Source organism: Ranitomeya imitator, chromosome 8 (genome assembly GCF_032444005.1).
Source record: "Ranitomeya imitator isolate aRanImi1 chromosome 8, aRanImi1.pri, whole genome shotgun sequence".
Taxonomy (NCBI): Eukaryota; Metazoa; Chordata; class Amphibia; order Anura; family Dendrobatidae; genus Ranitomeya; species Ranitomeya imitator.
Genome location: NC_091289.1, coordinates 188909614 through 188935542, shown reverse-complemented (window position 1 = coordinate 188935542; position 25929 = coordinate 188909614). Strand labels below are relative to the sequence as shown.

General features: G+C 42.8%; 1 protein-coding gene across 1 annotated transcript in view; it reads right to left on the bottom strand.

Annotated features, from left to right (window-relative positions):
* Positions 1-25929, bottom strand: part of AK4 (adenylate kinase 4) — a 60962-nt gene that overhangs the window by 16675 nt on the left and 18358 nt on the right. Inside the window, exon 3 of the mRNA XM_069738201.1 lies at positions 14938-15057. Within this exon, the coding sequence (XP_069594302.1) occupies positions 14938-15057 (120 nt within the window). The remainder of the gene's footprint in view (positions 1-14937; positions 15058-25929) is intronic.

The window sequence follows — 25929 nt, the reverse complement described above, 5'->3', positions numbered from 1 at the left end:
TGGTTCCAAAATTATGCTGATGTAAAGGAGACATGTGGGAAATGTTACTTATTAAGTATTTTGTGTGACATATCTCTGTGATTTAATTGCATAAAAATTCAAAGTTTGAAAATTGCGAAATTTTCGCCAAATTTCCGTTTTTTTCACAAATAAACGCAGGTACTATCAAAGAAATTTTACCACTATCATGAAGTACAATATGTCACGAGAAAACAATGTCAGAATCACCAGGATCCGTTGAAGCGTTTCGGAGTTATAACCTCATAAAGGGACAGTGGTCAGAATTGTAAAAATTGGCCTGGTCATTAACGTGCAAACCACCCTTGGGGGTAAAGGGGTTAAAATTATTGAATCTGTCCAATTACTTTTGGTCCCTTTAAAAACAGGGTGGCACATGTTAAGGAGCTAAAACTCCTAAACCCTTCATCCATTTTTAATGTGGATACCATCAAATAAAAGCTGAAAGTCTGAACTTTAACTGCATCTGAAATGTTTTGTTTAAAATTCATTGTGGTAATGTCTATAACCAAAATTAGAAAAATGTTGTCTCTGTCCAAATATATATGGACCTAACTGTAAAACATAAAAATAAATAAAAACTGTAAATGACATCTGGTGACACCAGTCATGTCCCAGCAGGCCCTTCTGTGTAAGAAGATTACTAGCTGCTATGTTCTCAGCGTGGCTCGGGGGCAGCTCCGCAAGGGTGTAGATTTCTACCTGACATGAGATGAGGTCACTGAATTTGTGTGGAATTGTCAGTAGTCCTCTCGCCTGAGCCGCTGCTGTGATAATACAGATTTTTTTGAGCCATTAAAAAATCACAAGTTTTTCAATCATAAACTGCATTAGGGTATGTGTACACTAGGGTTGAGCGAAACAGATCGGCACTTTTCAAAAGTCGCCGACTTTTAGCAAAGTCGGGTTTCCCACTCTGGGATCGGGTTGGCGGTCGGGTTTATTTAAAAGTCTAAGGCGGTCTAATTAAAAGTCGGGTTTCGTTATATATATATATATATATATATATATACATCCATTACTTAAAAAACCATCCCTCGATCAAAACTGTGCCGCTAATTATAGACCTGTCTCTAATCTTCCCTTCATCTCTAAACTCCTCGAACGCCTGGTCCACTCCCGTCTTACCCGCTATCTCTCAGATAACTCTCTTCTCGACCCTCTTCAATCTGGCTTCCGCTCTTTACACTCTACTGAAACTGCCCTCACTAAAGTCTCTAATGACCTACTAACAGCTAAATCTAATGGTCACTACTCCATGCTAATTCTCTTGGATCTCTCTGCAGCATTCGACACTGTGGATCATCAGCTCCTCCTCACTATGCTCCGCTCCATCGGCCTCAAGGACACCGTTCTCTCCTGGTTCTCCTCCTATCTCTCTGACCGATCCTGCACTGTATGTTTTGCTGGTTCCTCCTCCTCTCACCTTCCCCTTACTGTTGGGGTTCCTCAAGGATCAGTCCTAGGCCCCCTACTCTTCTCGTTGTATACTGCCCCTATTGGACAAACAATCAGTAGATTTGGTTTCCAGTACCATCTCTATGCTGACGACACCCAATTATACACTTCTGCTCCCGATATCACACCGACCTTTTTAGAAAACACCAGTGATTGTCTTACCGCTGTCTCTAACATCATGTCCTCCCTCTATCTGAAACTAAACCTGTCAAAAACTGAACTCCTCGTGTTCTCTCCCTCTACTAACCTACCTTTGCCTGACATTGCCATCTCCGTGTGCGGTTCCACCATTACTCCAAAGCAACATGCCCGCTGCCTTGGGGTCATCCTTGATTCTGACCTTTCATTCACCCCCTACATCCGATCACTGGCTCGCTCTTCTTACCTGCATCTCAAAAACATTTCTAGAATTCGCCCTTTTCTTACTTTCGACTCTGCAAAAACTCTGACTGTTTCACTTATTCATTCTCGTCTGGACTATTGTAACTCTCTACTAATCGGTCTCCCTCTTGCAAAACTCTCCCCGCTCCAATCTGTCCTGAATGCTGCAGCCAGGATCATATTCCTCACCAACCGTTACACCGATGCCTCTACCCTGTGCCAGTCATTACACTGGCTACCCATCCACTCCAGAATCCAGTACAAAACTACTACCCTCATCCACAAAGCACTCCATGGCTCAGCACCACCCTACATCTCCTCCCTGGTATCAGTCTACCACCCTACCCGTGCCCTCCGCTCCGCTAATGACCTCAGGTTAGCATCCTCAATAATCAGAACCTCCCACTCCCGTCTCCAAGACTTTACACGTGCTGCGCCGATTCTTTGGAATGCACTACCTAGGTTAATACGATTAATCCCCAATCCCCACAGTTTTAAGCGTGCCCTAAAAACTCATTTGTTCAGACTGGCCTACCGCCTCAATGCATTAACCTAACGATCCCTGTGTGGCCTATTTATAATAAAAAAAAAAAAAAAAAAAAGGTTCCTCGCATCATGTTCTCATACACTTTATGCAGTATTAGCCCTCTGTGTCTGTACTGCTACATACTTAGGCAGCTTTACATGAACACCTGAGCCTTACACTATAGCTGGTCCGAATAACTAAAGCAATTGTTACCATCCACCTCTCGTGTCTCCCCTTTTCCCCATAGTTTATAAGCTTGCGAGCAGGGCCCTCACTCCTCCTGGTATCTGTTTTGAACTGTATTTCTGTTATGCTGTAATGTCTATTGTCTGTACAAGTCCCCTCTATAATTTGTAAAGCGCTGCGGAATATGTTGGCGCTATATAAATAAAATTATTATTATTATTATTATTATATATATAATATATATATGTCATTCAGACACATATATATATATATATATATATATATATATATATATATATATATTTATATTAACTTCAGCCCAATATAGCAGAAAAGCTGGTAATTCAATTACCGGCTTTTCATTTCTCCTGCCAAAACCCGACATGATTTGAGACATGGTTTACATACAGTAAACCATGTCATATCCCCCCTTTTTTTGCATATTCCACACTACTAATGTTAGTAGTGTGTATGTGCAAAATTTCAGCGCTCTAGCTCTTAAATTTAAGGGTTAAATCGCGGAAAAAAATTGGCGTGGGCTCCCGCGCAATTTTCTCCACCAGAGTACTAAAGCCAGTGACTGAGGGCAGATATTAATAGCCTGGAGAGGGTCCACGGATATTGCCCCCCCCCCCCCCCGGCTAAAAACACCTGCCCCCAGCCACCCCAGAAAAGGCACATCTGTAAGATGCGCCTATTCTGGAACTTGGCCACTCTCTTCCCATTCCCGTGTAGCGGTGGGATATGGAGTAATCAAGGGTTAATGCCACCTTGCTATATTTTTTATCTTTCATACAATTGGATTAATAATGGATAGGTGTCATAATTGACGCCTCTCCATTATTAATCTGGCTTAATGTCACCTTACAATAGCAAGGTGACATTAACCCTTCATTACCCCATATCCCACTGCTACACAGGAATGGGAAGAGAGTGGCCAAGTGCCAGAATAGGCGCATCTTCCAGATGTGCCTTTTCTGGGGTGGCTGGGGGCAGATGTTTTTAGCCAGGGGGGCCAAAAACCGTGGACCCTCTCTAGGCTATTAATATCTGCCCTCAGTCACAGGCTTTACTACTCTGGCGGAGAAAATTGCGCGGGAGCCCACGCCAATTTTTTCAGCGATTTAACCCTTAAATTGCTGAAAGCTATTAAATTTAAGGGTTAAAGGCAGTTTAAGGGTTAAATCGCTGAAAAAATTGGCGTGGGCTCCCGCGCAATTTTCTCCGCCAGAGTAGTAAAGCCAGTGACTGAGGGCAGATATTAATAGCCTAGAGAGGGTCCACGGTTTTTGCCCCCCCGGCTAAAAATATCTGCCCCCAGCCACCCCAGAAAAGGCACATCTGGAAGATGCCCTATTCTGGCACTTGGCCACTCTTTTCCCATTCCCGTGTAGTAGTGGGATATGGGGTAATGAAGGGTTAATGTCACCTTGCTATTGTAAGGTGACATTAAGCCAGATTAATAATGGAGAGGCGTCAATTCTGGCACCTATCCATTATTAATCCATTTGCATTAAATGGTTAAAAAAAACACACACACATTATTAAAAAATATTTTAATTAAATAAAAACACAGGTTGTTTTAATATTTTGTTGTACGCTCAATCCACTCGCTGAAGACCCTCGCTCTGTAACAAATAAAAAATAATAAACCAACAATATCCATTAACCTTCCGTAGATCTGTAACGTCCCACATTGTAAATCCATCTGAAGGGGTTAAAATATTTTACAGCCACAAGCTCTGCTAATGCAGCTGTGCTTGTGGCTGTACACCCCAGCGAATGAAGGTAATGTAGGTCAATGACCTATAGTTACCTTAATTCGCGGTGATGCGCCCCCTGCTGGATGTCCTCATATGACCTCGAGCCTGGGAACTTTTCCCACGCTCCAGGGACATCCAGCAGGGGGCGCATCACCGCGAATGAAGGTAACTACAGGTCATTGACCTACATTACCTTCATTCGCTGGGGTTTACAGCCACGAGCAGCGCTGCATTAGCAGAGCTCCTGGCTGTAAAATATTTTAACCCCTTCAGATGGATTTACAACGTGGGACGTTACAGATCTACGGAAGGTATGTATATTGTTGGTTTATTATTTTTTATTTGTTACAGAGCGAGGGTCTTCAGCGAGTGGATTGAGCGTACAATAAATTATTACAACAAACAGTGTGTTTATTTCATTAAAATACTTTTTAATATTGTGTGTGTGTTTATTTTTAACTCTTTCATACACTTGGATTAATAATGGATAGGTGTCATAATTGACGCCTCTCCATTATTAATCTGGCTTAATGTCACCTTACAATAGCAAGGTGGCATTAACCCTTCATTACCCCATATCCCACCGCTACACGGGAATGGGAAGAGAGTGGCCAAGTTCCAGAATAGGCGCATCTTACAGATGTGCCTTTTCTGGGGTGGCTGGGGGCAGATGTTTTTAGCCAGGGGGGGGGGGGACAAAAACCGTGGGCCCTCTCCAGGCTATTAATATCTGCCCTCATTCACTGGCTTTACTACTCTGTCGGAGAAAATTGCGCGGGAGCCCACGCCAATTTTTTCCGCGATTTAACCCTTAAATTTAAGAGCTAGAGCGCCGAAATTTTGCATATACACACTACTAACATTAGTAGTGTGGAATATGCAAAAAAGGGGGATATGACATGGTTTACTGTATGTAAACCATGTCTCATATCATGTCAGGTTTTGGCAGGAGAAATGAAAAGCCGGTAATTCAATTACCATTTTTTCTGCTATATCGCCCTGAAGGAAAAGTAAAAAAAAACAAAAACCCCCATAGACTTACATTGGGTTTCGAGTTTCAGCCGATCCCCGACTTTTCAATAGGATCGGCTGATTTCACTCGACCCGACTTTTGAGAAAGTCGGGTTTCGTGAAACCCGACTCGACCCTGAAAAACTAAAAGTCGCTCAACCCTAGTGTACACTGTGTCTTTGTCAGCCGGGTTCATCAAAACGACATTGCTGTGCACATGTTCCGTCTTAGGCCACTTCTCAGGGTATGTGCACACGTTGCTGATTTTGCTGCGGATATGCAGCGGATTGGCCGCTGCAGATTCGCAGCTGTTTTCCATGCGTTTACAGTACCATGTAAACCTTTGGAAAACAAAATCCGCAGTGCAAATGCTGCAGAAAAAAACGCTTGAAAACGTAGCGTTGTTTATTGCGCAGCATGTCAATTCTTTGTGCGGATTCCGCAGCATTTTACACCTGCTCCATAATAAGAATCAGCAGGTGTAAAACTGCAGGTGGAATCCGCACAAAATCCATGGTAATTCCACAGTGTGGTTTAACTGCGGATTTTCCAAAATCAGTCAGGAAAAATCCGCAGAGTAATCCGCAGCGTGTGCACATACCCTAACAGCTTAAGGCCTAACAGAAGTGACTTGCTCTGTCCTTGGGAAGTTGCCCACTCGCTATACTTAACAGCCACTGCTACACGAACAACGGCAAAGCCGCCTCTGGAAAATAACCCCCTTTATTGTCCTGAAGCGATTTCACCTGTTTTCCTTTTCTTTTTTCCTTTTCTTTTCTTTTTTCCATATTGCAATCTTTACTAAAAGATTTTATTTTCGAGCCCTGAAGCAGCTGAAAGAAATGACATAAGCTGGAACATGTGCACAAAAGTGTTGTCCTGACATTGCTGAGCACTACGTTTAGTTTTTGGGACGCTTTTTCAGGCGGATTCCGTGTTCACATAGCCACGATGACATTTTGACACTGTGTATTTTCATTCAGAAAAAAAAATTGTCTTACAGTTTCAGCAAAGTGGAAGGGATTTATAGAGCTCTCATGCCCACTGTGCTTTTTTTTTAAACCAGGGTAAACTGTCCTGCGGTGCGTGTTTCAAATCCGAAACGTCAATTTTTCTTGCAGGTACGCTGAGATTTATGAGCGGATTTCCTTTCATTAGATGTGGCAAATCCGCAGTTAAAAAACACATGTTGCTGTGAAAATGCACTAAAAATGCATATAATCTGCACACGACTTTATCAATAAAGTTTTGTTAAAGTTAAATACCGGAAAGTATTTAAAACAAAGCAGCTTAATGTAAAACATGACACGCCAAAAAGAGAAAAACCGCAGCATGTAAAAATAAAAATCCAATAAAAGACACAAGTGACCTAATTCAGCCAATGGGTGTAGCAGAAACTCACCAAATACTGGTTTGAATGCAGCCTGTTTTGTGGGATTGGCGTGTCCTATACCAGTCCTAATCTCATCTGCGCTGGAGGAAGATGTGCCAGCTCTATTTAGATGCACACACCTCTCCGCAAATTCTTTAATTTATACTGGAAATCTCCATTAAAAAAAAAAGATCCATCACCAGTCCAGACATGTCTGGTCCAGTAAAACCTGCCACCAAAAGTGAATTGAAAGGTAGCCTTTTAGAAGGTGGTCCTCTCTAACAAAATGCATAAGGCCATGTTCAGACCTGTGTTGGCGGCTCCGTTTGGAGCCATTGTCGTGGATTCCTGATACCTTATGGACGCCATGAACCCAAATCAACCCATTGTAGTCATTAGGGTCATCAGGGCACCATGGATCCATTGTTATGGAGCAGAATAGGAATGAATAGCGCAGGTGTGGTATCAACCAGGGCTGTGGAGTTGAAGACGGAGTCATGGAAATTAGGGAGTCGGAGGTTTGGCTTACCGACTCCACAGCCCTGGTATCAACATATAGAAGGATGGTGCAGGTCAGAGATGCCCTGTAAGATCAGTCTATAATAGATGGAGGAGCCTATTTTGACAATGAATTAAAGAAAAAAAACAAAACGATTCTTCACGTCCACGAGTCTGTAAAATCCGCCATATAAAATATACCGCTCACAGCAGCGCAGAGCATTACTGCAGATAAAAATATAACCCGGTGACAGCTGGGGACGAGAGAACATTACTCCACAGGGAAATGTCTGATGCCGGAGGAGATTAAACAGCAGGTCCACCCCGCAGACACCGATATGTGCACACTCAGCAATCTTCTATGTATGCAGCTTCAAAGAGATTTTCCCTCACAACTGATGGCCGCCGCGTTATGTGCAGCTAGACGGTGCATCATTGCCCAGTGAGCAATGAGGGAGAAACATCCGGATCTCTGCACGCGGGATCCCTCCACATGCACAGCAGACCCGAGCATGCGTGTCCTTCATGTCAGTAAGGCTATGTGCACACGTTGCGGAATGGGGTGCACAATTTTTCACACAAAATCTGCATCTCCAGGCAGAAACTGCAGGTGCAGAATTGCCACGGATTTGCCGCAGATTTTGTGCGGTTTTGATGCGGATTTTCGGTGTTTTTTACCACTGCGGATTTCTATAATGGAAGGGTGCAGAAACGCTGCAGTTCCGCCCAAAAGAAGTGACATGCACTTCTTTTCATTCCGCTGCGGATTTAGTGCGGATTTTTCCGCACCATTAGCACAGCTTTTTTTTGTTGCTAATGATTTACATTGTACTGTAAATCACTGTGCGGAACTGCAGCGTTTCTGCGCAGAAAAATCCGCTGCGGATCTGCACTAAATCCGCATCGTGTGCATATGGCCTAAGGCCTCATTCCTGGACGGCTTCTATCCAGGGTTTTCATGTACCCAATATCATCTATGTACAACTTTACGTGTCTGGGGTTCTTTTTTTAAGACTACTTGACTGTCAAAGAAATGGAGACATGTCAGTTTTCCATCTGATTTGCGGATGAGTCTCATCCATTCATGTGAGTGGGTGCATAAATAAACGGTTAGCAAATAAAGGCCGTCTATGTTGGGCAAAGAAGATTGCCATTTATTGGATCCATTTTCCAAAAGCTTTTTTTATGGAATATCTGATGATAGATACAAGGTTTATTAATATATCATTAAAATTAACAACATTTAAAGCAAAGACATATTGCTGCTATAAGATTCAGGGATCTGTAATCGATATTGCATCAAACCACCATAAAACCACTTTGGAAAATACAATAGTGGATTTAACCTTTAGTACTAAATAATGCCAATGGTTTCATGTAAAAAGCACTTCATATATAAAGCCACAAAATTCATAGAACAAAAAGGGAATATAAAATAAAAAGGGCCACAGTGAATGGGAAAGTAACAAGTGTAATTAAACATGCATATACATGTAGAGTAATGACAACAGTATTGTGTACGTGATTGGTATCTCTATAAATAACAGGACTCTATAATGTGTATAGTATATACAGATCTAGCTACAAAAACATAGAGTATAAAGTGATACGCACCCTCAGTACAACTGAATGTAATGAAGAAAAAAAGCCAAGTATATAATCACTTGGTAAACCTGTCATTTCTATGAGCTGTATCATGATAACTACCAGGAAAGCCCCCTGATGAAGAAAGGGCGAAACGCACGTTGCGGCAGAGACCATATGCTCTCCACTTTCTACTTACGTAAGTGTAAATATTCAGTCTAAACTTCATTTTTCCTGGTACTTCTCATGGTACAGCTTACAGAAATGACAATCAGGTTTACCAAGTGATTATGTGCATGGCCTTATTCCTGCACTCTGTACTTAATTTTTATCTGCTACTTTTCTGAGTGCAGTGAAAACGGACTGCACTCAGATGTCATCCGTGTGCAGTCTCATCTTTTGTATGGACCCATAGACTTGCATGGCCGAGTGGGATCCGATTTAAGGATGCAAATCGTGCATGCTGCAATTTTTTTCCTAGGACAGAATTGGTCAATGTAAAAAAAAAAAAAAAAAAATCAGACATGGAGGAGGTTGCAGGGTATCGGAGCCCCACAGGTCTAATACTGATCAAGTATCCTAAGAATGGGCCATCAATACCAAAGTTCTAGAAAACCCTTTAATGTCATCCTGCCTCGAAAATTGTAGAGGTCTCCCTGCAGATCCAAATACCAAACCAAAGAGCAGTGTAAATGACAGAATACGACTAACTAGAAGTGTCTTAATCGCCGTGCCCACAATCCCAACATGCTAATCCTATAATTATATGAGTGCAAATAGGATAATCCATCGCATAAAGCTGAGAGATAGAAGGACGGGAATAGTCGGCAGCGGCGGCGGATGTCATCATCATCACTGGGTTTTCTGTTATGACACCTGACAGTGTTACATGGGCGAATATCATACAAAATAATGATGTGTTACGTCGTCTGCAAGGGAAGATCCACATCCCTGTACCCCGCAGACGCGCTAATGAGGATTCGGGGCTGCGATTCATCGGTGCTCAGAGACAGCTGCAGCACGGATCACTATCTCATAAGGATATAACAATCTACCGCACAGCGGGTCTGAGTCATTGTAATTACTCTGCTTACATGAGAGCAGCCCTGCTATATTATACCTTTATAATTGCGTTTAAAGGGGGTTGTCCAATTTTATAAGAAATAAAAATGTCTGATTATATTTCATTTATGCCTGCATGGCTACACTGTGTCGAGTATTTAAGGATGGACTCCAATACCAGACACAGCCACATGGGCAAGTGGGGCGCTGTTTCAGGAAAATTTTCATTCCTGGACAAACTATCAACTGTCCTTTGGCCAAACAAAGAAGCAAGTACGTGTATACAGGTCACAAATGTAGTACAGGGAAACATTATTCCTTATAATATACACCTTGCTGCTGCAGAACCTCTTTTTAAGGTATGTGCACCTGTAGAATGATCCTCTGCGGATTTTTCCGCAGCAGATTTGATAAATCCGCAGGGCAAAAACTGCGCATTTTTCCTGCAGATTTACCGCTGTTTTTGTGCGGATTCCACTGCGGTTTTACACCTGCAGATTCCTATTGAGGAGCAGGTGTAAAACCGCTGCGGATTCCGCACAAATAATTGACATGCTGCGGAATGTAAACCGCTGTGTTTCCGCTCGTTTTTTCCCGAAGCATGTGCACTGCGGATTGCGTTTCCCATAGGTTTACATTGTACTTTAAACGCATGGGAAACCGCAGCTGCGGAAATGCTGCGGATCCGCAGAAAAATCTGCAGCGTGTGCACATAGCCTTAAAGAGTAAAGTGATGCTTCATCACTATTGAAGGATATGAAATGCCCTTATATTTTTATAAAGAAGCTCTGCAGCAGCTGTATTTTTGATGCTCAGCTGTTCAGCTAGGGGACAGTACTGTTCATTATGCACGGCAGTTGCTGAAGAACCTCTTTGAAATATAAGCACTGTACTGGATGGCTGACACAGGAGAAGGAGATCAATGACAGAATGCTTTTGCAGGAAGAGATGAGCACTCATCTCTGTATAATCCTCAGACTGTGAATGCAGCTCTGGATGTGACTAGAGTATGTAACTCAATATCATGCTTGTTGCAGTATTTACAATGTTACATGCTGATTTACTTATGTGATAAAGCGGATAATGTATCACACAGGTTTTGTGCAGTCGGAGCTCTGTCAGAATCTGGGGCACTGCTCATAGTCGCCCTTCTGCTCCGCCGCCATCCTGGTTCTAGAATATAAAATCCATTAAAAGCCAAATCAGTTTCATTCCAGTGATTCACATTAACCCAAATCTACTGAACCAATAGCTTCTCATAAAAAATTGAAGAAAACTAAGACTTCTCCTTAAGGTGCACAGACACCTTAGATAACTGGTGGCTGTAAGCTGTATCTCCTGTCCATACAATACACATGCATGCTCAGTTTATGCGAGCATGCCTGTGTTCTTAAAAGGCAGATCTACAACCCCTTCTGATTAGTAGGCCGCCATTACTTCTTCACGCATCACGTTGCAGCGGCCTATTAATCTGAAGAAGTGTCAGGCATGTTGCAGGCAATAGGAGGTTTGCAGGGCTCCGGTCCGGTCTGCTTACCACTATGGCCGCTGGACCTGGGTTCTGCAAATCTTTCTGCTCCACTCTATGCATCTGCTTTATTGGACTACAGTCACACAGGGTTTTATTCAGGTGTTTCTGGAGAGGGTCTGCTCCGCAAAATACCGGAAAAATTGCTCATAAAAGGCTTGAAAGACCCTTACAGTTCATTTCTATTGAACAGTGATTCATACGTTCAGTCTTTTCAACGTTTTTAATCAATTTCAGGTTTTCAAAAGAAGACGCTGCAAACTTTAAATTCAAAGTCAGTGGGAAAGCTAAAAAAAGCCATAACATTTTTTTTTTTTTTTTAGTGTTTTGTTAGCTTTTTGTTCTGGTATTTTGACTATAGCATTTTAGCCATTTCTTATTGGATTTCAAAAAATATCAAAGTCAGCCAAAACATGATTTTAAAAAATGCTTATAAAAAATGTTTATAAAAAAGATTTAAAAAAAAAAAAAAAAGTTTAAAAAAATAGTAGTAAATGGCTTACAAAATTTTAGCAAAAATGCTTCAGGGCAAAACAAGGTGAAGAAAATGCCACCTAGAAGGAGCATTTCCACAGCGCTAATCACCCAGCTTTCTCAGACTCCTAAATGGCAAACTAAAAAAAAAAAAAATCAGATTGCGCTCGGGATAATGTTATTCTATGGGGCAGTGCACACCTGCGATTATTTTGTCATAAAGATTCTGCATGCGAAAACCAACGCAGAATGCTGTGAATGGCAGCGAGAATAGAATCGCTCTCACCCATACAAGTCTTTGGGTGCGTGTGAAACATCGCACTGCACTCGGATGTCACCCAAGTGCAGCGTGATTCCTGCGGACGTCGGCAATGGAAGAGATGGAGAAATGTATTTCTCTGTTTCCTCAGCACATGTGCTCTGATTCTCTCATGCACTGACACTCGGTTCCCTCTTGCATCGGACGCCATACGCTAGTGTGACTGCGGCCTTAAGAGGCAGAACTGATATTGACATTTTTGAGAACGCTGGGGGATAACCAGTGGGAGCTGTAACATTCACCATGTCTGTGACCAGATCTGCAATCTGAGAGTCACAAAACTTTTAGATAATATGTGTATGAATGGACATGGATGATGGAGGGGCCCTAGAATCGTAACCCTATGGGGCCCGTCTCCTTCATGGTCCAGCTGGTAAAAGACAAGCCGTCCGTGAGGATCAATTCCACTTGTAAACCTCAATTTCACTTTGGTTCTAGTAAATATTGAAAGATTGTATCGAAATGAAGGACAAGTGTGACGATAAAGGAGGAAACACAATGTAACAGCCACAAGGTTCTGTTATTACAGAGTTGAGTCATCCCTTTCCGTTACTGTCACATCTGAGCCGGCCAGATACACAGATCGGATGGAATATTCCACAGGCTGAGCTGCTGCCACATATAGAAGATTTCACAATGGAGTATTAGCTGGCGCTCCGGCGACTTACTACCAAAACCATTGCACAGAAGGAACTAGTTAAAAATTAGATTTATGCCAGCATTATATATATATATATATATATATATATATATATATATATATATATATATGTAAGTAATTAGGTGGTCGTAAGGCATTAATTAGTAGTTTTGAGACACCCACTGATCCCAACAATGAGCTGGTGTAGCACAGGTCCCACTAACATAGTCTATTGCCATTGAAATGAATATGGGGTTATATAACGATGATTGTAGAGCGCAGGCCACACCTGCACGATAGCGCTCCTCTGAAGTTATTAGGAGTTATATGTGACATACTAATTGATCCGAAACCACTATAGTAAGAAAAACTGGAAAATGAAAAATCTGGGTAAACTACTACCAAAGGCATTTTAAAACAATTTTTAAACATTAGGCAAAATTTCCTTCTATCACCTTAATATTACATGTTTCAGACCAAAATTGAGTGTTGATTGTTTCCATAATAAATTATATGGATTGAGACATTATTTTTTTTTATAGATTGCCAAAGCCTCTGATTAGACGTGAAAAAAAATTAAAAAGAAAAATTCTGTCTTTTATTTTATAGGCTGAACTGGATGGACAAATGTCTTTTTTCGGCCTTACTACCTATGTTACTATGTTACTATGTTACTATGTCTGCCCAAACTCACCACTAGAGGGAGCCTGCTCTACAATAATACAGAGTGCATTGAGCTCCCTCTAGTGGTGGCTGCTGGAAACGGGGATTTTATTAATAAACTTCGCTTTCACAGAAATTGGAGATTTGTGTCAGAAAAAGGGAGCTATGACCTCTATAAAAATATATACGCAATAAATAAATCTTTATTGTTTATTTCTTTTTCGAGCAATCATAGCAGTCATTTTTTTTTACAATCCTATTTTTATTTTCACTGTACCGTCACTGTAAAGTCTATAGGCTAATATACTACTCCTATGCTGTAAGTGATATTTAAGGTACATTTCTGTTGGTGCAATAATTACCCGGGAGGGCAAAAGCTGATCTTGTAACTTAACTCACAAACCACAAGCAATTTTAGGTACATGTTATATAGTGAAAATACACATGCTTACGGCTGCAGGACATGTAGTGTCACCTTCCTTATCATCTCCGGTCAGCTGCACAGCCCGGGGCTCAGCTACAGACAGAATTCTTATAACATTGCTTTAGGGGATAGTAAAGTCTCATCTGGTCGTATGCTTAACCTGAAGTCCAAAAGACTGTGTAACCATTAGATGTCGTTTACGTACCTAATACTGGCATGTCACTCTCTACAAGGAGAAACCTTATCCCTTAGATCCCAGTCTTAGCACGTCATCCAGCCAAATCAGATCTCATACCTTGCACTGATGAAGGGCAATACCCCCAAAACACCATGGCAGCAAATTGAGATTCTAAATTGGCTTTTACCCCAAGTCATATTACAAGGCTCCTTAAAGGGTCGATATTGACTTGTAGGATTGCTACTTCCAATAGGTGGCGCTAGAGTTCAAGTCCAGTTCCTCTCTGAAGAGACAATTTGCATATTTAATTTCCCAGAGGAGCATGCAAGGCGTTTAAGTCTCCTCATACTGGCATGTCACTCTCCATAAGGAGAAAACGTACTCCTTACATCCCATTTGGGAACAGGAAATGTTTGTACAATGAAATTCCAGACTGTGGAGCAATGAAAACACGCAAGCCGGGCCTGATGTCTCCTTCTACTCTGGTAATATAATGGTTACACAGTCTTTTGGACTTCAGGCTAATCATACGCCCAGATGAGACGTCATACATTGGTACCTGTTACTTTGTGCCAGGTCGGTTGTGTAACACACCTGATCCATGGACTACGTACAGTGGATCTGCTGCCAGATTTCACTACACAAATTGCAAATATTATTAGTACTTTCTCATAACTACTTGGGATAGGTCATCAATGTCTGATCGGTCGGGGTCGGACACGTGGCGCCTCCACTGATCAGCTGCCCTCGGGGTCGGCGGGAGCCGCCGGACGGAAATGCTCGATTGTGGAGCGGCTCCGTCTTCTGATAGTGGCCACGGCTGGTACTGCACGGCCAGAAGTGTGAGCTCACCGTCTAGCAGCCAACTGTGCGTCGTCTTCTTCTCCAGCTCAGAAAGCATGACACGTGTGATGAGGTCGTCGGGCACAGGAAGACCTTGCTGCATATACTGCTTGGCTAACACTCCGGCCTCTGGGGAAAAGCAGAATAAAGCGGAGTCTGTTACTGGCTCTTACCTCAACAAGGCAGAATGTAGCATGGAATAGAAAGCATGAATGTAACAACCAAGAGTCATTACTGCAATGCATCCAAAATATATAAAAAAGCTTCTGTGCGATTCTTCGTGCTTCTCTTGTGCAGATTTATGCGTTTCATGGTTACAAACACAATTAGGAATGCGTTAGATCAGATCCTCGGCAGTCTCGTCAGTCCTTTCCATTATTTCACACAAGTGAAACCTCAGGACCAACAACATGTTATGAAGCCGGAAAGATCTGTGGAAACCATGGATGGAATGAAAATACTAGAAGTCACGCAGCTCCTGAAATGCCTGTTAGCACTGAAGAGAAGAAAGAAGAATTCATATTTATTAGGAGTCTATTAAAGGGGAAGTCAGAAGAGTCAGAGAGGAATTAAAGGGGAGTGGTCGCCTGAACACATATTTTACATCCAAAGGCCAGAATCAAACGTCCATATATAAAGTTCTGCGTGCGGACCAAGACACCAGGACTGACCACAGGTTCATGGGCCTAAACTCAGCAGCCTCGTATCTGCCTGTAACAGAAGCAACCAGAGATTGCTCAGATTGCTGCTGTTTAACCATTTAAAAGCCGCTGTCAATCACTGACAGAATTTATAAATGGTTACTAAAAATCTCAGTGATAACACTGCCTGCGCAGAGATGACCACATGAAAACACTGCCTGCGCAGAGATGACCACATGAAAACACTGCCTGCGCAGAGATGACCACATGATGACACTGCCTGCGCAGAGATGACCACATGATAACACTGCCTGCGCAGAGATGACCACATGATAACACTGCCTGCGCAGAGATGACCACATGATAACACTTCCTGCGCAGAGATGACCACATGATAACACTGCCTGCGCAGAGATGACCACATGAAAACACTGCCTGCGCAGAGATGACCACATGAAAACACTGCCTGCGCAGAGATGACCACATGATGACACTGCCTGCGCAGAGATGACCACATGATAACACTGCCTGCGCACAGATGACCACTATGATACCCAATGACACTATGATAACACTGCCTGCGCCCGGTTGTCACTATGATAACACTGCCTGCGCACAGATGACCACTATTAAACCCAGCGTTACTATGATAACACTACCTGCGCACAGATGACCACAATGAAATCTAGTGTCACTATGATAACACTGCCTGCGCACAGATGACCACAATGAAACCCAGCGTTACTATGATAACACTACCTGCGCACAGATGACCACAATGAAACCCAGCGTTACTATGATAACACTACCTGCGCACAGATGACCACAATGAAATCCAGTGTCACTATGATAACACTGCCTGCGCACAGATGACCACAATGAAATCCAGTGTCACTATGATAACACTGCCTGCACACAGATGACCACAATGAAACCCAGTGTCACTATGATAACACTGCCTGCACACAGATGACCACAATGAAGCCCAGTGTCACTATTATAACACTGCCTGCACAGATGACCACAATGAAATCCAGTGTCACTATGATAACACTGCCTGCACACAGATGACCACTATGATAACACTGCCTGCACACAGATGACCACAATGAAGCCCAGTGTCACTATGATAACACTGCCTGTGCACAGATGACCACAATGAAGCCCAGTGTCACTATGATAACACTGCCTGCGCACAGATGACCTGTAACTTACTTTAGTTTGATAAATACTTTATTCTGTAGCACACTGATAAGAGCAATACAAGCTGAAACAAGCTGCTCACTGTCTGACATGGTTCAGATATTCACCCAGAGGCAAAAGCAAGACAAGTAAAAAGAAAATGTTGAGTTTTAGCTGAAGATTTCACACCGTAGACGCCTTAAATCCTTTACTTTTTATAAAGAGTTTTCTCAATCTAGACAAATTTATTTAAGGGAAAAAAAATGACCAACTGGAAAGTGCAGCTCCCATGTCGGCAGGTTGATAAGACCATTTGTTATGTGATGATGGGAAGATGTCCAGAGAATGCTCCATTTTTTTATCACTTTTTAGGCAGGGTTCATATTGCGTTGCTGCAGTCCGTTCAACGCATGCATTAAATGGACTGCACCAATGCTAGTACCTTTTCTAAGATCACGTTAAGATGCTCAATCTGCGCTGTGACGGACCCGGAAACGCTGTTAGCAATGCGCTACATAATGGCAGTCAATGGGTGCGCTAACGCATCCGTTACATAGCGTTAGTGCCGCTATGTGACGGATGCAGTCAGCGCATTGCCATTGATGCAATGTGAACCTGGCCTTAGGTGTAATCTTTTATGCTGTTTACATTCTTAAAAGGATCATCCAGGATTATAACAACAAGGCTGCAGAAGTACTCCAGTTCATGGGTCGTGTCTAATCTTGAGGTTCTGTTTCACTGGAATCAATGAGCTGCAATACCACACACAACCTGAGGACATGAGTGGTGCCGTTTCTGGAAAAAAAAACATACAATTTTTTCTAATCCTGTACGATCTCGCCAACGTGCCTTTATGGGAAATGGAGCTTTATTTTCTGACAACGAGCTCCTATCGATCAATTACTCCAAATATAGATTACAAGAAGTGTAACAAGTTTTTAATTGGTAAATGATCCTGTGTGCAGACATTGCCATTATCGCCTCCTGATGTTTTTTTCACAGTCCTCGTGTGTCCTGTGCCTATGATAAAGACAAGCTCAGTAGCTCAGCCTCATCACATGTATAGAATAGAAGGTGCCATAACATTGAATTAAAGGGAATCCGTCAGCAGGTTTTGCTATGTAATCTGACAACAACATGATGTAGTGACAAAGACCCTGATTCCAGTGATGTATCACTTACTTTCATGATAGAATCAACGTTTTCTCCATTGCAGATTTAGCAAAGCTCAGATGTGCTGTATAACCCCACCCACACCACTGATTGGCAGATTTCTGTGTATAACCTCACCCACACTACTGATTGGTAGCTTTGTGTATAACCCCGCCCACACCACTGGCAGATTTCTGTGTATAACCCCGCCCACACCACTGGCAGATTTCTGTGTATAACCCTGCCCACACCACTGATTGGCAGATTTCTGTGTATAACCCTGCCCACACCACTGATTGGCAGATTTCTGTGTATAACCCCGCCCACACCACTGATTGGCAGATTTCTGTGTATAACCTCACCCATACCACTGATTGGCAGATTTCTGTGTATAACCCCACCCACACCACTGATTGGCATATTTCTGTGTATAACCCCGCCCACACACTGATTGGCAGATTTCTGTGTATAACCCCGCCCACACCACTGATTGGCATATTTCTGTGTATAACCCTGCCCACACCACTGATTGGCAGATTTCTGTGTATAACCCCGCCCACACCACTGGCAGATTTCTGTGTATAACCCCGCCCACACCACTGATTGGCATATTTCTGTGTATAACCCTGCCCACACCACTGATTGGCAGATTTCTGTGTATAACCCCGCCCACACCACTGATTGGCAGATTTCTAAGAGGGCAGCACGGTGGCGCAGTGGTTAGCACAGCAGCCTTGCAGCGCTGGAGCCCTGGGTTCTAATCCCACTGAGGACAACATCTGCAAAGAGTTTGTATGTTCTCTCCGTGTTTGCGTGGGTTTCCTCCGGGTTCTCCGGTTTCCTCCCACATTCCAAAGACATACTGATAGGGATTCTAGATTGTGAGCTCCATCGGGGACAGCGATGATAATGTGTGCAAAACTGTAAAGCGCTGCGGAATATGTTAGCGCTATATAAAAATAAAGATTATTATTATTATTATTACATTGTATATTAACAGAAAGTTGCTAATCAGTACTGGGGCGGGGTTGGACAAGGAGGCACAAGGCCAGTTGTCCTATAGTGATAATCTCCTGCTGATAAGACACTGATTGTATTGAAAAAGTAAAACGCAGCACGGTAAAAGTACCTTCACACATAACGATATCGTTAACGATATCGTTGCAGCGTCACGCTTTTTTGTGACGTAGCAACGATCTCGCTAACGATCTCCTTATGTGTGACAGCAACCAACGATCAGGCCCCTGCTGGGAGATAGTTGGTCGTGGGGAATGATCAGGACCTTTTTTTGGTCGCTGATCACCCCGCTGTCATCGCTAGATCGGCGTGTGTGATGCCGATCTATCGATGTGTTCACCTGTAACCAAGGTAAACATCGGGTTACTAAGTGCAGGGCCGCGCTTAGTAACCCGATATTTACCCTGGTTACCATTGTAAAAGTAAAAAAAAAAACAGTACATACTCACATTCTGATGTCTGTCACGTCCCCCGGCGTCAGCTTCCCTGCACTGACTGTCAGCGGCGCCGGCCGGAAAGCAGAGCACAGCAGTGACGTCACCGCTGTGCTCTGCTTTACGGCCGGCACTGACACAATGGTAACCAGGGTAAATATCGGGTTACTAAGCGCGGCCCTGCACTTAGTAACCCGATGTTTACCCTGGTTACCCGGGGACTTCGGCATCATTGAAGACAGTTTAACAAGCATATAACATCAGGGGGTGCCATAACAAGCATATAACATCAGGGGGCGCCATAACAAGCATATAACATCAGGGGGTGCCATAATAATTATGTAACAGTAGTGGGCGCCATAACAAGCATATAACATCAGGGGGTGCCATAACAAGCATATAACATCAGGGGGCGCCATAACAAGCATATAACATCAGGGGGTGCCATAATAATTATGTAACAGTAGTGGGCTCCATAACAAGCATATAACATCAGGGGGTGCCATAACAAGCATATAACATCAGGGGGTGCCATAACAATTATGTAACAGCAGTGGGTGCCATAACAAGCATATAACATCAGGGGGTGCCATAACAATTATGTAACACCAGGGGGCACCATAACAAGCATATAACATCAGGGGGCGCCATGCAAAGCATATAACATCAGGGGGTGCCATAACAATTATGTAAGACCAGGGGGCACCATAACAAGCATATAACATCAGGGGGCGCCATACAAAGCATATAACATCAGGGGGTGCCATAACAATTATGTAACAGCAGTGGGTGCCATAACAATTATGTAACAGCAGTGGGTGCCATAACAAGCATATAACATCAGGGGGTGCCATAACAATTATGTAACAGCAGGGGGCGCCATAACAAGTATATAACATCAGGGGGTGCCATAACAAGCATATAACATCAGGGGGTGCCATAACAATTATGTAACAGCAGGGTGCGCCATAACAAGCATATAACATCAGGGGGTGCCATAACAATTATGTAACACCAGGGGGTGCCATAACAATTATGTAACAGCAGTGGGTGCCATAACAAGCATATAACATCAGGGGGTGCCATAACAATTATGTAACACCAGGGGGTGCCATAACAAATATGTAACACCAGGAACATATGTTTGAATCAATCCAATTGAAAAATTGTTATATTTTGGGTGATCTAATATTGTTCATTAATCATCTTAAAAGCCTCTTTAAGGATCAGACTATAAAGGAATTTTGTGTTGGTAACCTTAGAGACACATGTTTGCACAGAAACTATACACAAAATTGTAAAATATTTTAAAATCAAGACTTAATACAACTGCAGAGTTTCAACAGTACAATGAGAGTGAATAGTGGCAGAGCCGGACGTACTGCAGCCTTTCAATACAATGAATGCCCGCTGCGCTGCTTTCTTGTAGCGGGTATGGAACGACGATAGATCTTGCAGAACAAGCGACAGATGGAGCAATAAGCAGAGCGGCCGGGATGTTATGCACAGCGTGAACACAATAGAATTATCAGAGGGAATCCTGGCAAATATCTCTCACTATCAAACCATCCGCCCTCACAAGACAGAACATGAATTAATATTGTATAATGCACAGAGCTGACCGTCTCCACGTCATCGAAACATCATAAACATCAATCATTTGCTCATCTTGTATCTCCAGGGCAGCTCTGCTCCACTGTTTCCCAGCTCCCTGCTTACTAGGGGATGATTGACTTCTGAAGATTGACAGTTCGTACCAGCGGCAGAGCTGTGGTCTGTACTGTGCGCCCTCTGATGCTGCGATATGTGGCAGCTCTACCTCTGCAGCGCCGTTACACTGAAGGTGGCGCGATCCAGTGACCTGGCAGAGCAGCGCTTGTAAGCTTAAGCAAAGAGCTTGCCAACACCTGTTCCTTGCCTTGGAAACCAGCCACCTTTGAAACACTGCAGAAGTGGCCGGTGAGGAGCAACAAGCAATTCACTATACCATTTATACTAAGAGATAAATTGTTTTTACAAGCGCTTTGCAATTTTAGATGAGATAACCGCTTTAAGAGCAAGAAAGACATTATTTAGGATTTTTCTAATAATTATCTCTAGCAAAAAAAGATTCTACTCAACATTTGGAAACAAAATATTTCTAAAATATGACAATGGAAAACAAAAACAATTTCAATACCTCTCTGCTGTCACAGAATATTCTTGCTTGCATACATAGTTTCCAAATAGATACACCCAAATCTCACAACTGAGGCTATGTGCACACGATGCGGATTTTGCTGCGGATCCGCAGCAGTTTCCCATGCGTTTACAGTTCAATGTAAACCTATGGGAAACAAAAAACGCTGTGCACATGCTGCGGAAAAAACCACGCAGAAACGCAGCGGTTTACATTCTGCAGCATGTTACTTCTTTCTGCGGATTCCGTGTCGGTTTTACAACTGCCCCTATGGAAAACCGCAGTTGTAAAACCGCAGAAAAACCGTGGTAAATCCGCGATAAATCCGCAGCGGTTTTCCACTGCGGATTTATCAAATCCGCTGAAATCCGCTGTGGAAAAATCCGCAGTGGACCTAGAATACGAGTGCACATAGCCTAAAGTTTGCTACAATTGTGTCCAGTTCAGATAAACATTTGTGATCTAAGCACATCAGCAGCGGATCTCTGTACCACCATTTGCTTTGATTTTGTATAGAATCTCAAAAAAAATTGTGCCATGTTTCACTGCACAACGGATTTCGTAGGAATTCTCCCATAGAAATTCCGCTGCCGAGACAGAATGTAGTGCGTCATGGAGCACATGGAGCGTCAATGCGTCTTTTTATAAAGTACAGCAGTTGGCTTTCACTTAGTTTACACAGCCAAGGACCATTGTGACCTTTCTACAAGTGAGAACCTACAGGAGCCTTGAGAGGGACATCGAGGAGACACAAAAAAAAGAAATTTAAATTACCGTAATAAAAAAAAAATAAAAAAAAAATGTAAAGACATAGAGAATTATTCTGCAATAAAATGTGGAAAGTGAAGTGAGCTAAAAAGTCCTCTGGAAAAAAAAATCTGATTCAGACCTTGTTCCTTATCTAAAGTGGAGACATAAACTCTATAGCGACAGGGTCTGTTCCGCAGGACTGGCGCATAGCAAATGTGGTGCCAATATTCAAAAAGGGCTCTAAAAGTGAACCTGGAAATTATAGGCCAGTAAGTCTAACCTCTATTGTTGGTAAAATATTTGAAGGGTTTCTGAGGGATGTTATTCTGGATTATCTTAATGAGAATAACTGTTTAACTCCATATCAGCATGGGTTTATGAGAAATCGCTCCTGTCAAACCAATCTAATCAGTTTTTATGAAGAGGTAAGCTATAGACTGGACCACGGTGAGTCATTGGACGTGGTATATCTCGATTTTTCCAAAGCGTTTGATACCGTGCCGCACAAGAGGTTGGTACACAAAATGAGAATGCTTGGTCTGGGGGAAAATGTGTGTAAATGGGTTAGTAACTGGCTTAGTGATAGAAAGCAGAGGGTGGTTATAAATGGTATAGTCTCTAACTGGGTCGCTGTGACCAGTGGGGTACCGCAGGGGTCAGTATTGGGACCTGTTCTCTTCAACATATTCATTAATGATCTGGTAGAAGGTTTACACAGTAAAATATCGATATTTGCAGATGATACAAAACTATGTAAAGCAGTTAATACAAGAGAAGATAGTATTCTGCTACAGATGGATCTGGATAAGTTGGAAACTTGGGCTGAAAGGTGGCAGATGAGGTTTAACAATGATAAATGTAAGGTTATACACATGGGAAGAGGGAATCAATATCACCATTACACACTGAACGGGAAACCACTGGGTAAATCTGACAGGGAGAAGGACTTGGGGATCCTAGTTAATGATAAACTTACCTGGAGCAGCCAGTGCCAGGCAGCAGCTGCCAAGGCAAACAGGATCATGGGGTGCATTAAAAGAGGTCTGGATACACATGATGAGAGCATTATACTGCCTCTGTACAAATCCCTAGTTAGACCGCACATGGAGTACTGTGTCCAGTTTTGGGCACCGGTGCTCAGGAAGGATATAATGGAACTAGAGAGAGTACAAAGGAGGGCAACAAAATTAATAAAGGGGATGGGAGAACTACAATACCCAGATAGATTAGCGAAATTAGGATTATTTAGTCTAGAAAAAAGACGACTGAGGGGCGATCTAATAACCATGTATAAGTATATAAGGGGACAATACAAATATCTCGCTGAGGATCTGTTTATACCAAGGAAGGTGACGGGCACAAGGGGGCATTCTTTGCGTCTGGAGGAGAGAAGGTTTTTCCACCAACATAGAAGAGGATTCTTTACTGTTAGGGCAGTGAGAATCTGGAATTGCTTGCCTGAGGAGGTGGTGATGGCGAACTCAGTCGAGGGGTTCAAGAGAGGCCTGGATGTCTTCCTGGAGCAGAACAATATTGTATCATACAATTATTTGGTTCTGTAGAAGGACGTAGATCTGGGTATTTATTATGATGGAATATAGGCTGAACTGGATGGACAAATGTCTTTTTTCGGCCTTACTAACTATGTTACTATGTTACTATGTAAAATGTGCAGCACGGCGGCGCAGTGGTCAGCACTACAGCCTTGGCTCAAACCCCACCAAGGACAACATCTGCAAGGAGTTTGTATCTTCTCTCTGTGTTTGCGTGGGTTTCCTCTGGGTACTCCGGTTTCCTCCCACATTCCAAAGATATACAGATAGGGAATTTAGATTGTGAGCCCCATCGGGGACAGTGATGATAATGTGTGCAAAACTGTAAAGTGCTGCGGAATATGTTCGCGCTATATAAAAATAAAGATTATTATTATTATAAAATCCTCCATAGACTTCTAGTGAGGGCACTGGCTCAGCTCCACCATCATCATCACCTATAACTACATCAGCTCATAGAACGACCCACATATGCACCATAAATGTTGCTTTCGGACACTGCCTTTTAAGGAACGTTATGGGTCTTTCACAGCGGGCTTTACAAAGGAAAACACCACAAAAATAGAGAATCCACATGCTGCGCCCCACATCTCTCTGGCTCTGCACCAGGTAGAACATTTCACTTCTGCCTGGAATGTTCCTATGGACAGGTTGGTATTTCATCTACAGGAACGTCATAGGAAAACCAGCATGTGCAGCATTGCAAGTGCCCCGACACTACGGTGTGAGCCACATGGTGCCCCGACACTACGGTGTGAGCCACATGGTGCCCCGACACTACGGTGTGAGCCACATGGTGCCCCGACACTACGGTGTGAGCCACATGGTGCCCCGACATTACGGTGTGAGCCACATGGTGCCCCGACACTACGGTGTGAGCCACATGGTGCCCCGACACTACGGTGTGAGCCACATGGTGCCTCGTGCCTCAGAATTAACAACTTGAAGATTGTTTTGAACCACAAGGTTTCCTTGCTTTGCACTGAAGATACATTTTCTTTTACACCACCTCCTGACAACTCAGCTGGGCTATATCTGGATTTAGACGACCCGTGCCAATGTAGAAACGTCGTCAGCAGGTGCTCTCAAGGTCACTGTGAGACAGGCACTGTATGGCTCTATAGCAGCTCCTCCATTTATATCCTTTTCCACCACTGAATGTTTTATTTATCGAGCCTCCGATATTAGGGTTCGTTACAATGACGTCTTTTTGAGGTGGATTCTGCCTTATAAAGTGCATAAGTGATTCTATAAATAATTGACATGTGCCCTGTAATGTCAAACAGACCTGCAAAAAACACGACCAAACAGACTCCAAAAGAGGACACTTCAAGAAAATCACCGTTGGTGTATTGCAGAAGAGCCTTCGTCTTCAAAAACTCAGCATCTAAAGACATTGTTTGCACAGAGGCTTTTTATTCTGATTCAGACACGCACTTCCTGACAAAAGGTGAAGCATGGAAACAAAGTTGTCAAAGCGTGTCCATCTCTTGTCTAATAAAAAGTGACAGGCTTTGCGTTGACTCCTTCGGTGCATTCACTGCTTGGCCACGCGGAATCTGTGATTTTAAAAACCAACAAGACCTGACAACCTATTTCCCACACGTCACTTTTTCATGTTGCTATCCTTTTTTTTTCATGGATAGTGGTCATATAAAGTCTCTGGGGCTGTTCACATGTCAGATTTTTTCTCGGACCAAGTGGTCCATGCAAAATCATAGCGACATGTCCAATATCGATCCAAGTGTGGGATCAAAATCTATTGGGTCAGTGAAAAAAAACAAATCGGACAGCACCAGGATGCCACTGACTGATAAGAGAAGGTGGAGAAACTTTATCTCATCAGTGAAAAAAACTGATGAAAATCTGATGAAACCTGGTATTTTTTTCTTGTACGTGAAAAAAACTGTCGTGTGAATGAGGCCGTAAGCTTTGTTCACATTTTTTTGATCCGCAGACAAAAAAAAAAATGATATTTCAAGCAAAAACGCTCTTTTTTAGGGTTCAAGTTTTTTTTCAGACTTTTGATTAGTAAATAATAATCTTTATTTTTATATAGCGCTAACATATTCCGCAGCGCTTTACAGTTTTGC